The sequence below is a fragment of the Apiospora kogelbergensis genome, assembly GCF_038363985.1.
Source record: "Apiospora kogelbergensis strain CBS 113332 chromosome Unknown utg000012l_segment0_segment0, whole genome shotgun sequence".
Classification (NCBI taxonomy): domain Eukaryota; kingdom Fungi; phylum Ascomycota; class Sordariomycetes; order Amphisphaeriales; family Apiosporaceae; genus Apiospora; species Apiospora kogelbergensis.
This window is the reverse complement of record NW_027117429.1, coordinates 899,675-914,557: the sequence shown is the minus strand read 5'-3', so window position 1 is coordinate 914,557 and position 14,883 is coordinate 899,675. Positions and strand designations below refer to the sequence as shown.

The following is a 14,883-nucleotide window of genomic DNA, read 5'->3' as shown; positions in this document are numbered from 1 at the left end:
ATTCATGCCCTTTTTAGCACCTGAGCCAAATAGCTTCTGGTCACAATCGTGAAGATCAACCGTCAATACAGGTAGTATACTTTTATTTTCGATATTCTACCAACAATTCTACGGCAGGTCCTACGGTTTCTCCCCATACCAATGTAGAACGTCCGTGCTAGGCTAGCACTGGTAGCTTGTCGAGATCTCCAAGTGCTGCAGCGGTCATGCATATCTCTGCCGTTTGTCCTCTCCATACAAGGCCTGGCTCGCCTCTCGCTTGCCATTATTTCCCTCGCGACTGTCCATCACGGCCGACTCTGCCAACACCATCAGTGGGCTGATCTGGGGAGCGACGGGCCTCGACTGCCGTGCGGGCATCGACAACCATGCGCGGGCTGAACGGGTATCGTCGAATAGCGACCATTCAGCCATTCTCACACAGAATTGGCGAAGCCAAGTTATCGTGGCATGATGATGATGCCCTTCCAGCGAACGGTTTGTGTAGTATTCGAGAAGCAGTGTACACAGTTCCTGGATATTGGGATATTGTCTCAATAGCGTCTCTCTATAGCGCCTGTCCTTGCGAACTCCCTTGCGAACTCTCTGAGCGACAAGCCGAATATCCTCAAGTTCGAAATCTGGAGGCTGCGCTCCTTTGTCGAGCAGCAGCTTCGCGAGTGCTGGTCTACCATGGTGCGTGGAAAGAGCATGCGCAATAGGCGTCATGCCCAAACCATCCACCTGCTCAATGTTGATCTGGGAACAGTGGAGTAGACACTCAGCTTCCCATTCGGATCCGTTCCCCATAAGCCAGGCCAGCAACGATGGCCCAGAGCTGTTGTAACCCCTCTGTATATTAGGGTTGGCCCCACGCTGAAGGAGCTTAGTCACGAGCGCGCGGCGTGACTGACGAGCCTGGGTCGTCTGTTCGGGCACCCATACGCCACATACTACCTCCAAAGGCCGAATTTGCCACTCACGGGTACCGCCATTGGCGTCACCCTCACAGTCTAGGAGCTCGTCCGCCAGCTCCCAATGCTCTAGCGCGCAAGCCAAGCCTAGAAGTCTGGTATCTAGTCCTCGAAAGGAAGTCATATGGTTGACGTCCGCACCTAGCTTGGCGAGCAACGCAATGATCTCCCTGGTCGATGTGCGTGATGCAACGGCATATACTAAAGCGGTATCACCGTTTTCGTCTCTGCTGTTGATAGCTGCACCCATCTGCACAATGCGTTCGATAATATCGGGGTAGGGCAAGGCAGCGGCAAGATGAAGGGCCGTTCGTTGGTCCACGGCTTCTTGGCTTTGGGCTGGGGACGCTCCTAGGCTGAGCAGGCGCTTTGCCGCTTGGTGATGTCCTCTTGCCATGGAATTGTAGATTGCTTGCAAGCCGTTGTGAACTTCGGTTTTTGAGGCTGCCTTGAGATAGTCGATAATGTACGTCGAATTTCCCTGCGATACTAGATTGCTACTCGTTTCAAACACCGGCGAGTAGTGTTTTCCCTTGATCTCCTTGACGTATAAAGACCAGATTTTGTCGGTGAATTCCAAGCCTTGCTTGCCCTCATCGCTCAGGAGCCAGCTCAAGGAGTGGGCAGCCTTATCGCTGATACAATTCCCCTTCGCACAAAATGTCTCCTTGAAGTTCGTACAGATACCAAGGTAACTTTTCTTCAGATTGAAATAGATTGCTTTCTCAACCAAAGCGTCGATGTAATGTTCCTCTCCGTATTGTTGCAGTAACTCATCAACTTTGTTCCGTCTTTTGTGAGATACGAATCAAGATCAGGTTTCGGTGATACCGCCGCGTTTCGAAAAGATTTCAAGATATCGGCATCCCAGCATACCCAAGCCTCGTCACCGTCGTAATCACTACCAGAAAGAATATTTGCCAGTGGTTCGCTCCCAGTGGTTGGGAACACTACGACATCTCTGAGATGACGAAGCTCCTTCTTGAACACAGCGGTGGCCTTCTGAACATCACTTGGCAAATGCGCGGGGCAGCGACTAAGACGTCCATTCCATACAAGTCAGTTACTTTGCCTACACCATCGTCAAACTCGGAAGAGAAGCAAAGATGGACTTCTCCTGGCTTCAAAACCCTTTCGAAATCGACGACCATGAATGCATTGGTAGACTGGCGGATCCGAATGTTCAATTTCGTTGATAGCTTGCTGTACTTTTGTTTTAGCAATTCAAAAACCAAACCTTGAAGGAATTTTTGCTTGAGCGGATCGAATCCGCCATCAACGAGAAAATTCAGAATGTGCTGGGGGTCTTCCGGGAGACCACCCAAGAACGGTATGCCACCGTCGCATCTGCTTTCCGCATGAGGTGCATTTTCGTGTACCCATTGTCTGAACTGTTGCGGATTGCCCAAAGCCGAGTTCAAATCATACAGCTCATCGCTGAGTTGCGCCCTCAACCGCTTTACGATTGTTTCCCGCAATTGAGTTCTGTCAATGGCTCTGCCATCCAAGATAAGAAGATATTGGGTGTTCAGTGTTGCAGACCGAGGTCCTGCCGCGCACGTTTTTTAGCTCCAGAACTCGTTGGTCACTCAGAGGTTGACGGAAGGCGTGTGATCCGAGTCGAAGAAGCAACCGTCTGAGCTATCCACGTGTTCTATCCTGGCACATTGGATTATTGCGGTGTTCATTGGGTGTCCAAAACTTGCACACTGTGTAGTTGGTAGATACCAACACGAGACTATGTCTATTTACCCTGCTGCGAGAACAATATAGAAGAAAATATGGACGGGTGGAGACAAAGAGAGCGACGTACACTGGCGATAAACTGGATGACGTCCTTCGTAATGCCCATAACCTGTAGAGAAATAAGCTTATTCCTGCATGGCCCTCTGTGCGACTCCTTATGCCATCAATTGAATTTCTCCCCAAATCACCGACCAAGGCACTCCTCCCGCCGGAATGCAGGCATGCGAAGCTCGCATACCAGTGTGCACTCCGCTTTGCCAAGCTACCTGACAACCACCCCGTCAAGCAAGTGTTTTCCAACGGACCACAGCACGTGCCCGTTTCAGGGAACTACCACAGCTACGGGCTTCAGTTCCCAACACCTTGCTCTACAGGAGAGTGCCGATTACGTTCTTGATCTGCTCAACGGCGATGACCCACATTCACATTGGCTTTGCCAGGGGCCCTCATCGACGGATGACGCCCTTCTGCCTGCCAACAGAGAAGAACTTTTATTTCATATAGCGACATTAAGGAACCAACGAAAAATGCCAATCGTATTGATGAAGGGATGTCAAGCAGAATAATTTCACTGCATAGACGATCCAATAGTGGGATGACGCATCCAGGAAATGCATGATGGCCTGCATTAAGGATCTAATCCCATGCCCTTCCTGGCTAACTTAGAAAGAATTCACAGTTCATAAGAGTAGGCCCGATATACAAGGGTGATCTAGACGAGCTAGGACGTCGGCTGGAGTAAGATTGAAAACAAAATGATAAAGCGGAGGTAACAAGCAAAGAACGAATGTGAATGATCCTACATATACCACTAGTCTTACAAGAAAAGTGTGAATTCAGCGAGCGGATAACGTCCCTCGCCCACTTTTCGCCATCCCAAAACTAATACCCCCTATCTATCAACGCATCAATGCATCAATTTCAAACTATCATTACCGATTGGATTGACTAAATTGACGGAACGGGTGCTGCGGCATGGTTTCCGAATGCGCCAGTCTAGAGTGGTGATACAGCGCACCAACAGTTGCCACGGAACTAACGCAGTCAGTCCAGTGCCATACGAAATGCACTAAAAGCACACTATATGTTTTAACTGACAGCATCTTAGGGGTCTAGTGGGGTTGTGCCAACGGCAGCGCTCGCCAACAAACCTCTTTTCAAACAATACCACTTAAGAAAAGAAGATAGCTGTTTCCCTGCCCGCTAGTTTTGTGTGTCTCCTGTATACACCCATTTTCGAATGCGAGCGAAACGTGGTAGCATGTTGAATTACGATTGCTTCTTCAGCCGTACTAGACAGCTTACTCCGTAGGGTAACGCTTTCTGGAAATGGTCATTGCTAATTTCTAGCTGGGGCGGCCCCGGAATTCAAGGGCTCACTGCAGCCTCAACAAGCCGAAGCCGAAAGAGCAGGGGCCAGGGTTCCAATGGGCAATTGAGACCACAGTAACATTATGGATGTTGGAGCCGGGAATCGAATGGTGGCCAGCAGGTAAACACGACGGCCAAAGGAGGGGCAATGCCTTTGAACCGCGAAAACTCGAGAGAGCAAGGGCCCTCCCCCGCCTAAGTGGCAAAAAAACCCCCTACCAATGCTGTGCCGGATAGCTGATAGCCTCCGGAGAAGTGGCTGTACCCAAATGATACAGAGGTACCTGTGCAGGTTCACCCCATTGGCCCCGGTGCGGACCGAATCCTCCGCCGGCAGACGGGTGGATATATAAAACGAGCCCGAACAATTGTGTACTACAAGTATTCAGCTCACTCGAGACTTGAGGCCTTGTATTGTATCGGTTATTAGACCGCCTACCAAAGCCCAAATGTCTGCGACGAGGAGGCATAGAGTGTACCAGCTCTCTGCCACGCTCACACACCCCCAGCACCCGAACATTTCGATGCTGTGGTTCAATGGGACTTGCTGAATCCAATGGCGCCAGCGCTGTTACAGGTAGGTAAAGCGACCAGCATCGGCAATCATGAACTGGGCGGGGCCAGCACACTAACATATAGTGAAGTCACAAGCCGAACTTGACGCCCTCGATGCATCGGTTCCCATTCCCATCGTACCGGATGATTTTCTCATGCATCCGACCGGAGATGACGTCCCATGGGCTGGACCCTGTGACCCTTATCCCACCCCGTCCGTAGGCGGCTCAACTGTGATCCGCTGCCATGGTGCTGCACAGCCCTCGCAAATCGAACCCTTTCACAGTGTGGCCCATAATAGCGCCAGTGGGCCCGGTTACCCGCCATTTAACGCCATGTTGCCATTTGTCCGCTCCCAGGACCTCCAACTGCCCCCCGTCCCCGCGGAATGGTGGCCTTTTGAAATCAATCTCGCGCTGGCTCTACTCGAGAGTCGGCCCAACCCGCAGATCGCCCATGGCACGACGCACTTTCTGCTGCCCTTTGTCGTCACAGACGCCTTGGATCCCCTGGACAGGATCATTTACGTGTCGGACTGCTTCCTTGAGGTGACCGGATATACGCGCGAGGAGGTACTTGGCCAGAATTGCCGCTTTCTCCAATCGCCAGACGGTATTGTGGTCCCTGGGGCCGCTAGGCAAGCCGTCAGCAGCGAATCCGCCTACATACTGAGAGAAAAAGTCCGCGAGCGGCGTGAGACGGAGCACAGCATCATCAACTACAAGAAGTCGGGCGAAGCCTTCTTGAACAACATTTCCATTGTTCCCATCCCGTGGGGTCCTAGCCCCCTACCAAGATTCATCTTCGGTTTCTCCAATGTCTACGAACTCGGGCCTCCTGCTATCGCGTGTCGGTTAGGCTTGGACACACCAATATCTCTTATTGCTGGGCCGAGCTCTCTTGTAGATGAGCAAAGCTTGAACCCCGCCTCGACGGTCGAATGGCTGGACCGCGCGCCCGTTACCCCTTATCAGCAAGGCGTTTCGACTGTCGTCCAAGGAGTTGAACCCGTACACGCGGTTCCCGTGAACAAGCCCAAAGTGAATGAAGATGCGAGCCCGAGCAGCCCGCGGGACCTTTTGTCCTGCCTCCAGAGCTTAGAAAATGTCGACCTGACTTCTCTGTTTGCAGTGACGCCCTCTTGGGCTAGCACGGTTCTCGAGAACATGCGCGCTTTGGTGCAAGTTCTGTCGCCGAAGGGGATAATCGTCTACGCCTCCACGGCGCACGAGAAGCTCGGCTATAGTTCGAGTGATCTGATCGGCAAATATATGGCTGACTTCTATCATCCATCGGACGTCACGGTTTTGATGAGGGAGTTAAAGCACACCGAATCCATTAATTTGGACCTGATGTTGCGACTAAAACAGCGATCTGGTCAGTATGCATGGTACCAAAGCGCTGGCTCCGTACGGACCGATCACGGCAGACGCTGGGTCACGCTCACACTGATTGAACAACACGTCAGTCATCTGAGCAGCAGCGCCTTCTCCGATACCCACAAACGCTCCACCAATCATGGCATTTGGGTTAAGCTGTCGACGTCGGGTCTGATCCTGCATATATTTGGCGATCCCTACAAGACCCTGGGCCTGTCTGCGAACGACCTGGTGGGGACGACGCTCCAAGACCTCTTGAAGCAGCGCGACGCCAAAGCCGAGTTCGAGACACTACTTGGCAGCGCACGCTACGGTGGGGTCGTGTCGTCGACTGTCATCCTCATCAACGGGCGAGGCCACCGTCTCGAGACTAACATTGTGCTACATCCTGGCGCGCTGGGTGATCGGGCGCGCCCGTATTATTTCCTAGCCCACTGCAGCATCCTGCAACCCTCCGCCAGGAGGAAGCAGAAGGCCTCGTGGTCCGAATACCGCAGCCACCCATATAGCGCCGCCAGGAGCGTCGCCTCCATTGCTAACAACAAGATCGTCCCCGCGTCCACAGTGGGCGACGATGGCGTCAACGACGACCAGGACATCCTGGGCGGCCTCGACGCTGACCGATGTGACCCGCTCCCTTACGAGATCCACCAGCTCAGGGCGGCCAACCGGGCCCTGCACGACGAGCTGCAGGGCCTGCTCAAGCGCGCCAAACAGCGCCGGCGGTACCAGCGACACGGCGGCGAGCAGGCCCTCGGCTGTGCCAACTGCCACACCAAGGTTTCCCCCGAGTGGCGGCGTGGGCCCAGCGGGATCCGCAACCTTTGCAACCGGTGTGGGCTGCGCTGGGCCAAGATGCGGCGCGACTTGGGCGGCGCGCGCCCCGCCAGCAACAGCCTAGGGGGCTCGCCGAGCGTCACGACGTCGACGTCCGCGATGAGTATGTGGGCGACCTTAGACATGGGGACGCTGGCGGGCCGCGCGAGCCCTACCAACAGACTCTCTTCTCCTAGTGCAGGTGCATCACCGCCGTATGTTACAAGTGCGCGTGCGAATATTGATACGGAAAAGCCGGTCGATTTCGGGTTCAGGATACCAAGGGGAAACGGATGAATGACTATTGATTATACCACCATATACTACCTTCCTAATGCATGTGTCCCAGGCGGACTGGCCCCGCAGCTTACTTTAGGTTCAAATTCTACAACATGCTAGGCATCATACCGCTTTAGCAGCTCACCAAGAGGACTTTATTTTCGTCCAATCAACCTGTTTGGAACACGCCTTCGGAGCCACTCGCTCATCACGACCAGGGCGAGGAAGGAGAACAAGTGACTGATGAGCTGTTATCGCTCTGCGATCGTGCATTAACAATTCCCTCTTCACCCGGAACAAGAGTTAGTCAAAGCCGATGCTCCAGTAACTCGACAACGCGATGTCTCCACCAAGACGTCTGTACACCAACCTAGGTCCTATCCCTAGTATTTTGGTTCTTGACACTGGGCCGGCTCCCACTATAGCTCCGTCTACAACTGCCGTGCCGCCGGCCACGAATTACATTATCTCCGGCACTAGTAGGACACCCACGCCAAGGGCAATGTCCACAGGAGCCAAGGTCGGCACCGCGGTCGGGGCTGGGGTTGGTTACTGTGGGTGTATTTCTGATATTTAGGCGGCAGAGGAAGAAAGTCAATTCCACACGGATGAGCGCTCCGGTGTAAGCGCCGTCTGCCAGTAGGGTATGTGATTAGGGCGTACGATTTAGGAGAGACTAATATGCGAGTAAAGATGAGCCAGTGGCTAGGGTTCAATGCCATTGCTAGCACTCCACATGTGCTTCAATGTAGCTTGAGCTACTCGTGGTTTCCCGCGTATGCTACTATGGACTATCTAGATACCTAAGACACTGCTTGCAATTATCAACATCGTAAAATAGTACCAGACTGGCTGACTTAGAGTATTCCCATCTGAAGTGACTGTTAGACCCGCCGTAGGGGCCGGCGAGCGAATAAAAGAGACATTGGCGAACGTGCTGTTAGTTGGCATGAGACTGATCATCGTACCAATGGTACCCATAGTGCGGGTTGTCCCATTTGCGCTACCTGTCCAATTGGCGCTTGCAGTCCGGACCGAGCCAGAGTGCAGGGCTGTAATTGGGTTGGGAGTGGAATCTGTGATGATGACAAACACAGTTTGTATTACAGTTCTCGTGATACTTTGAGCCTCACCCGTGTTGGCGTTGGTTGCCGGGGCATCCAAGGAACTCTCAGTGGTTGTCGTCGTTTGTTGCGGCGAGCTTTGTGTGTGGGGGCAGTAATCAGGTTCGAACTCTAGGGGAGCCTATGGCTTTGAGCGTTCCCACCTGGAACTCGAACTTGACAATGTCCCCAGGTGAGACTTCCAAGCCTAACACACCCACAATGGGAGCGAGCAAGACGGGGATGGACAATCTCATCTTGACCAGACCCCGAGGAATGATGGTACTGCGCGTCAGCGGTCCTTAAGTACATCCATGGCTGTCTCGTTCCGGACGTCGGCCATTATTGCTCGTTTGCCCCGAGGGCGTACGGAACCAGACGCGCTCTATGGGGCCTCGATAAATATGGGTTCCATGGCTCTATTTTGTAATATCATGTACAGTCACTAGCGAAACCTACGTCCCCTTCCCACTCCTTGGTAGTTTCCGTATTCCTGGAGTGTCCATTAAGCTACAATAGCGTCCCGCGTAACGGTAGATATAGCAAGTGCTGGTTTGCGGGTGCAAACGTTGATGACATGATGAGCTCGAGTTGGGCGAACCTCGCCAGGGGAGCTGTTGATCCGATTCTGAACCCATATTGACGAGAGGAATCTCGAGCCAGCTTCTCTTCGGCGTGTCTTGAGGAGAAGTTATTGTACTGTGAAAACCAGGTTCAGCGTCCGCATTTCAATCTGAGATTCTTGACAACGAGGTAATGCGGGGTATCTGTACAACGCGTAACGGCCGTTTCTGGAGTGCAGCTAATGTTGGGACGGAATTTAGCCTTTGTCCGCTGTACAGATATCCCGCTCTACCTCATTGGCAAGAATCTTTGATTGAAATCCGGCCGCTGGACCTGAATTTGACATTACTGGCTGCCTTTTGACATGTTATTTGCCAGCGGACGCTGGAAAACGGATCTATGCCGTAGCCAGGAGCGACCGAATGCTTTCGGTGCCGGTGGCGATGGAAGTGCGCTTTCGCGGTCGTGCCTGGCCTTCTACATTTGTCAACCCATTTACTACGGCCCCCTCCAGATTATGTACTTAATGAACATGTGAGATATCCTCTGTGTCATCTTGCCACGCGATAGCTACCGATACTGCACATACGGCCCATACGGCTGGTGACTCTTGCCGTCTTCTTCGTAGCAGGTTCTGGCAGGCACCACTGGCACGAGTTCTGATCCCATGACTGGACTTCGCCGACGACACACATTCCACCGCTCCCAATTGCATGTAGTCCCTAGTACACTGCTGAAATGCTTCTGTGGCTCTGTGGTGTAAGCTAGTTGGATCCCATTCACAACAGCCCAAACGCATCTGGCGGTTCTCTCAGATACTCCAATAGTAGCATGCGCTCGTTGTACCCCAAATCTTCAATGCAGCTCTTCTAGTCCGTACCAACCGGTGTGATAAGGCGGCAACCACTCAGTTATTTGCATCTATTCTTGGCCACGCTACCTAAAGTGACTTCCGGTCCCATTGGCTTGGTACCTCAAAATACAATCTTCAAAAAGGGACGGTGCAGTACTGACGGGTTGACGTATATGCAGTTCATCTTGCGATACTAGACTTTCGATCAAGAGGTGTTTCTTCGTAGCCGGTGCCAAGGTATTTTACCAAGCTCTGCATTCGGATTGCGGATATCGTGCTGTGTGTATCCTTTCGGATGTACAGGAGTGTAACATGGTTAAGCTGTGGTAGGGCAGATGTAGGCATCAGGCCGTAGAGCTGCTGATGGCGCCGTCGGTCCAAATGAGTAAAGCCAGCGAACAACAGCAAATTCGTAGCAAATGGGGACACAATCGGGCGCCGATCCTGTCGCGCCCTATTATTGGTCGTGGCGCACTTGCTGCTTGCACGAGGCACTTTCGGGTCCCTCCAATTCCCAACGAGTAAGTAGTATGCAGAAATGATACTGGGAGGCCAAACAACCACTTTGGTCCGCATGACCGTAGTCTTCAATTGTATCCTTTTTCAAGTGCGCCAATTCCAGAAGAGACCAGAACCATCCAGTGGCATACTATACTCTCTTTCTAAAGCATCAGCTCGAAGGCTCACGGGCTGTTTACGGTCCGAAATTCAGTCGGCCCTTACTGTAATGCAGAATCGGAACTGTCGCGCAAGTAGCGTTAGACGTCAGACAGCTTGTACTGCAGTCCATGCCTGTTCTGGTGGGCAAGCCAGAGCCAGATGTTCCCACCGCTGCGCTTGTAGCGTTCCGACCTAGAGTTCAGTCACCACAGAGCCTGAATCATCCCGCAGCGTATTCTCATTTTGCTGCATCAGTCCAGAACTCGAAGATCTTCGCACGCTGTTTCCGGTCCTGGCGTCCATAGTTGCTCGCAGACCTATGGACTGCCGATACCGACCGACTCGGCCGCATCCTTGATGTTTTCCGGATCCCACAAGAGGCGTGGCTCATTGGGCTTGTGCGCAGCGTTTTGAGGGGCCGATATGTAATTCGCAAGAGGGACACGGGTCAGATCTTCCGAAACAAGTAACCGGACTAGCAGTACGGAGTCCAAGCTGGCTTAGGTTGGAAAGTGCTCAAGCACTCCTGAACTTACGGAACACCTCAGGACCCAACCAAACGCCTGATGTTTCCGTTCCCGTCGAATAACATGTTGCAATTTCTATGTGAAAACAGTAACTCAGAAAGCTAAGATTTCAGCACCAATCATTTCTTGCCACTGTCCTTGTCGGAGTCTTCTAGCTACAGTACAGATAATATCTAGCACTTCGCTTACTCCTGATGCGATCCTTCCGTGGCCCTATCCGCGACCACGTTCCAATCATATTGAACCATGAGGAAATGGATCGGACCCTCCTCCACAATCAATCGACGATTTCCAGCCATCTGGAAATGATGCTGGACTTGCCATGCTATGGGTTGCGTGTCACGTAGTTGATTTTTGATGGGTTGGTATGTGACTTTGGGTGGTTTTAGTGTATCGATAGGACCTAGGGGGATGAATACGGTAATAGTCCATTCGGGCGATGTAATCGAGCCTTGATCAAGTTCGCGAGGGTGGTATTCCCGCACCTCGGTGATCTTTTTCTTATCGACTCTGGCATTGCGTAGAATATTCATTTGCTGAGCGTTATAGCTAGTCAATTAATGTAGGACCACGTCAAAACAATCACTTACATGTTCCGCCTTGAATTGGCGATAAATTTGAAGATGTAGCTCGCTCGCTTCGTACTCGCGTAATGGTCCTTGTTGGCGTAATAGTTTCCTTGCCGCTGGTCCGACCTCACAAAGGCTCTGAATTAGAGGTCTGTCGGGACGATGTTCGGAGGTTTCCATTGCTTGTCTTGATTCCATGGGCGCGCCATGCAGTAGTAGGAACTGATCTCTGGAGGATACTGCTATGATCTTGCAGTGGCTATGGATGGAGATTTGGGAGCAGTGCGCCCGGCTTACTATAAGTTGGCAAGAAGAACGTGGCCCGCAGGAATTGGAGGGGACGTTGATTGATAAGGCCATAGCACCAACACCTTCCTTCCCCACACCCTTTGGACCGTTTTGATTGAACCTGCACACTTTTGTCGCACAATGCGGCGAGTGAATTTACAGCAGCCACCCCCTCAGTCTCAGTATAACTGCTTCTGCTGATCCCTCTAGGTTTGTTCAATTCCGTGATTTCGGTATAGAACCATGTCGCGAAGGGTGTCTGTGCTGGCGGCAATTCAACGCTATATGGTCCACGCTGTAAAGCCTTGCAGCGCTGCGGACACGGTCTCTTTCCATAGCGTGGGTGGCCAGTATCATAACTTTTTCGTTCCTCCTACGCAACCAGCAAACCTCGAAACCCTTTGTCCTCTGCAATTTCATCATGAGTAATGTCAGGGAAAACCGTATTTGAACGTGCTTGTTGTCCAAATGCGCTCGTATTTCTGGTTTCTCGAAATGAACGGACCCCGATGTCTTCGTGCACAGTATGTTTCGCATGTTGTTCTCACCATTCGTTATTACTCTTTTACTGGGAATCGTGCTTTCTGGTTGGTACATAGCGTACATAGCAGGTGATCCTAGTGCTTCTCAAGCCCAAGAGGCTGAAACCAAATAGGCTCGGGATCAGCGACATTCAAATTGGGGGTCTTGAATGAGCAACATCAGATCGCTGATTTCAGCAGCATCTATTGTATCTCATCCCGCAGTAGCTCTATTGTCGCCTTCATTTCAGTAATGTCTTCTGTCTTTCGAGTTGGCCTAACTGCATTGCGGTTCGTTTGGCGCCTTTTGCAGGACCCGTGTGGATTGCACAGTGAACACTGTGCTGGGCAACAGCTGGTCTCCCATCGTCTTGAGTCCTTGGACCTCTGTCCACGGAATCGTGCAAGCTCTGTAGCGCAGAGCGATCTTGGCTGGGACCAAGTCGGAAGATCACAACAACCGAATCAGGCACTCACTATGGTGCATGAGCATCAACGCATGTACGATAAATTGTACCAAAGAAGAGAAATGTATTAACATAAAACGTATAAAAACTAAGCAAGCACGGACAGCGTGTGGTATGCAGCAATCGTTTTCCAGATGCTCAAGCTTCCATTCTGGGCACACTGAAGTATCCGCCATGTGCACAGCTTGCCCATGTCGCACAAACCAATGGGCTACACACGGATCACCACATCACCCATTCCCAGAAAGAAGGAACCGACATGCGTACGCTACTAAGCCTCGCCATCGTCAAGAAACGGACCAAATTTCGTGTCCAAGCGGCTGAGAACCGCAGCTTTCACTTCCTCGCGCGAGTATCCCTGGAAGAGCGGATGATACTCGACGACACGGTGTGAGATTCGCTTAGCTCCAAGCAGTCGGCCGATTTGGTGGTAGAATCGACTGCGTCGGTTGAAGTACGCGTACACTTTATGCCGAATGCCGGTGGAGTCCTTGACATGTCCAACCTCTACCAATTTAGATCTCGCGTTGGCAGGTACGACTCCTCGTGTGCGTCCTTGTTGGCGTCGCGTGCAGCTCGATTTGTTGCCGCTCTGGGCACGCTGCAGATGCTTGGATGGGACTGCCCGCGGGTTTGGATGAGATCGAGGCTCCCGTTGCCGTCTGCTCCTAGCAATTGACGGGGCCAGTACCTCTTGACGCGTTCTGGCAATTGTGCCCAAGTATATCACGTCGTCATTCGCATCCATCGTAGCGTCGAGCTGAGCTTGAGGAGGCACGTTGCAGAACCACGCTGGTATTATGCGCATCGACACGCCTATACAAAAGACTATGGGCAGGGGGGTAAATACGCCCGACCCAGCGTTGAAGCAATTCGATTAGTGGGTGGGTAGGTGATATGATTTCCCCATTCTCTAGCTTAGTAGCCTTTAATCTACGCACTCTTGACCCATTACCGACCATGATGACCCCGCATTTACCGCCCCAACTCTCCAGAGGACCATCCATCAACCTTCGCCAGATCCGGTAACGATTCTCCCCACCCGCAGCAATAAGAAATAAAGCACAATCGAGATGGGTTTTACCAGGCTCTCCGACGCAGAAATGTCATGGAAATAGATAATTTAAAGAAGGAAAAGCGCCAGTTACTCCAACAGCAAGCTGTGTGGCTTTCTGTCGCGCGTAGCCTTCAATCATACAAGGACTTGGTGCTTCAGAAGGAAAATCTTGTTGAACGGGCCGTAGAGGCCTATGGTCAGAGCATTGACACCGAAGAGTATGAGCGTTTGATGGGAGAAATAGAGTTGAAGCTGTCGGAACAAGAGTATTCACCTGGTTCATTTCTCGCAGGTGCCAAAATCGACGACAGGAGCATGACTGATGGACGCAGACTACAACATCTAGCAAGGCTGCCGTGGGGCGCCGTGGAGTAGCCAGCGGTACTCATAGTTTCATAAGCTCTTAGTCGCAATTCGCGCTGATCGCCTGTTTCTAGGGCATGGCGACCCGCACTTGCTTTCCCAGATATCAACTTCTCGGCCCAAGTTCTCGACTAAGTATTCGATATCGCTAAGCTCGTTTTGGTACTGAGCTAGCTCGGCGCTGTTAACGCCGCGGTAAAAACTGCTGAGAGGGCGGATCTCTAGTTGCGCATAGCCTGCTTCGCATTGTCCAACATTATTCCAGGTGCCACAGCGTGTAATACCGCCAGGTACGACGACTTGGTGTCCGTGTGGTCGCTCAGTTGTTGCGCCACTGCTAGTATGCTGCTGGCGGCTATAGTCCACCGTTGATTCATACCAGTCGTAGCCCTGCATCTGACTGGTTGAGTTCGATCCTAAGTCACTCGGGACATAAGAGACTGCTTCTTCCATGGAAGAACCTTGGACTGTATCAACAGTTATCGGTAGGTCGGTGTCCAGCCGGCGTTCAATCCGGTGGCTCGCAGCTGCTTCAAACGGAGGCGCGACGGGGCCTGCTCGGAGGTTTCCACAGTCCTCGAATTGCGCAGTATCTTGCGGGGTATCGAGCCGTATGGAAACCATTTGATAAGCAATATGTTTTGTCCTTCCTTCCATCAGATTGAATGTCATCTGATTATGTGTCGGCCTCAACGAGTGGATCGTGCGTGGTCGGTTTCTCGCAAATGCTTGGTCGCCCGCTCAAGGTATCGGTAGGGTTTTGAGAGTTCATACTCTTTCGACTTGGACCGTGATCATTCCAAATCCACCCA

At 52.0% G+C, this 14,883-nt stretch overlaps 4 protein-coding genes across 4 annotated transcripts; 1 reads left to right on the top strand and 3 right to left on the bottom strand.

The window, feature by feature from the left end:
* Positions 1 to 865: 865 nt before the first annotated feature.
* Positions 866 to 2,034, bottom strand: PG998_014693 (uncharacterized protein; the record flags this gene model as incomplete). Its single annotated transcript, XM_066881509.1, has 4 exons — positions 866 to 906; positions 963 to 1,653; positions 1,830 to 1,989; positions 2,030 to 2,034. The coding sequence occupies 4 exons, from the start codon at positions 2,032 to 2,034 to the stop codon at positions 866 to 868; spliced, it is 897 nt and encodes a 298-aa protein (XP_066723640.1).
* Positions 2,035 to 4,153: 2,119 nt separating this feature from the next.
* Positions 4,154 to 7,117, top strand: PG998_014692 (uncharacterized protein; the record flags this gene model as incomplete). The annotated part of the gene is made up of 3 exons (XM_066881508.1): positions 4,154 to 4,191; positions 4,580 to 4,647; positions 4,710 to 7,117. 3 exons carry the CDS (start codon positions 4,154 to 4,156, stop codon positions 7,115 to 7,117), a joined length of 2,514 nt encoding a protein of 837 aa, XP_066723639.1.
* Positions 7,118 to 10,991: 3,874 nt separating this feature from the next.
* Positions 10,992 to 11,555, bottom strand: PG998_014691 (uncharacterized protein; the record flags this gene model as incomplete). Its single annotated transcript, XM_066881507.1, has 2 exons — positions 10,992 to 11,342; positions 11,397 to 11,555. The coding sequence occupies 2 exons, from the start codon at positions 11,553 to 11,555 to the stop codon at positions 10,992 to 10,994; spliced, it is 510 nt and encodes a 169-aa protein (XP_066723638.1).
* Positions 11,556 to 12,922: 1,367 nt separating this feature from the next.
* Positions 12,923 to 13,459, bottom strand: PG998_014690 (uncharacterized protein; the record flags this gene model as incomplete). Its single annotated transcript, XM_066881506.1, has 1 exon — positions 12,923 to 13,459. The coding sequence occupies one exon, from the start codon at positions 13,457 to 13,459 to the stop codon at positions 12,923 to 12,925; it is 537 nt and encodes a 178-aa protein (XP_066723637.1).
* Positions 13,460 to 14,883: the final 1,424 nt, after the last annotated feature.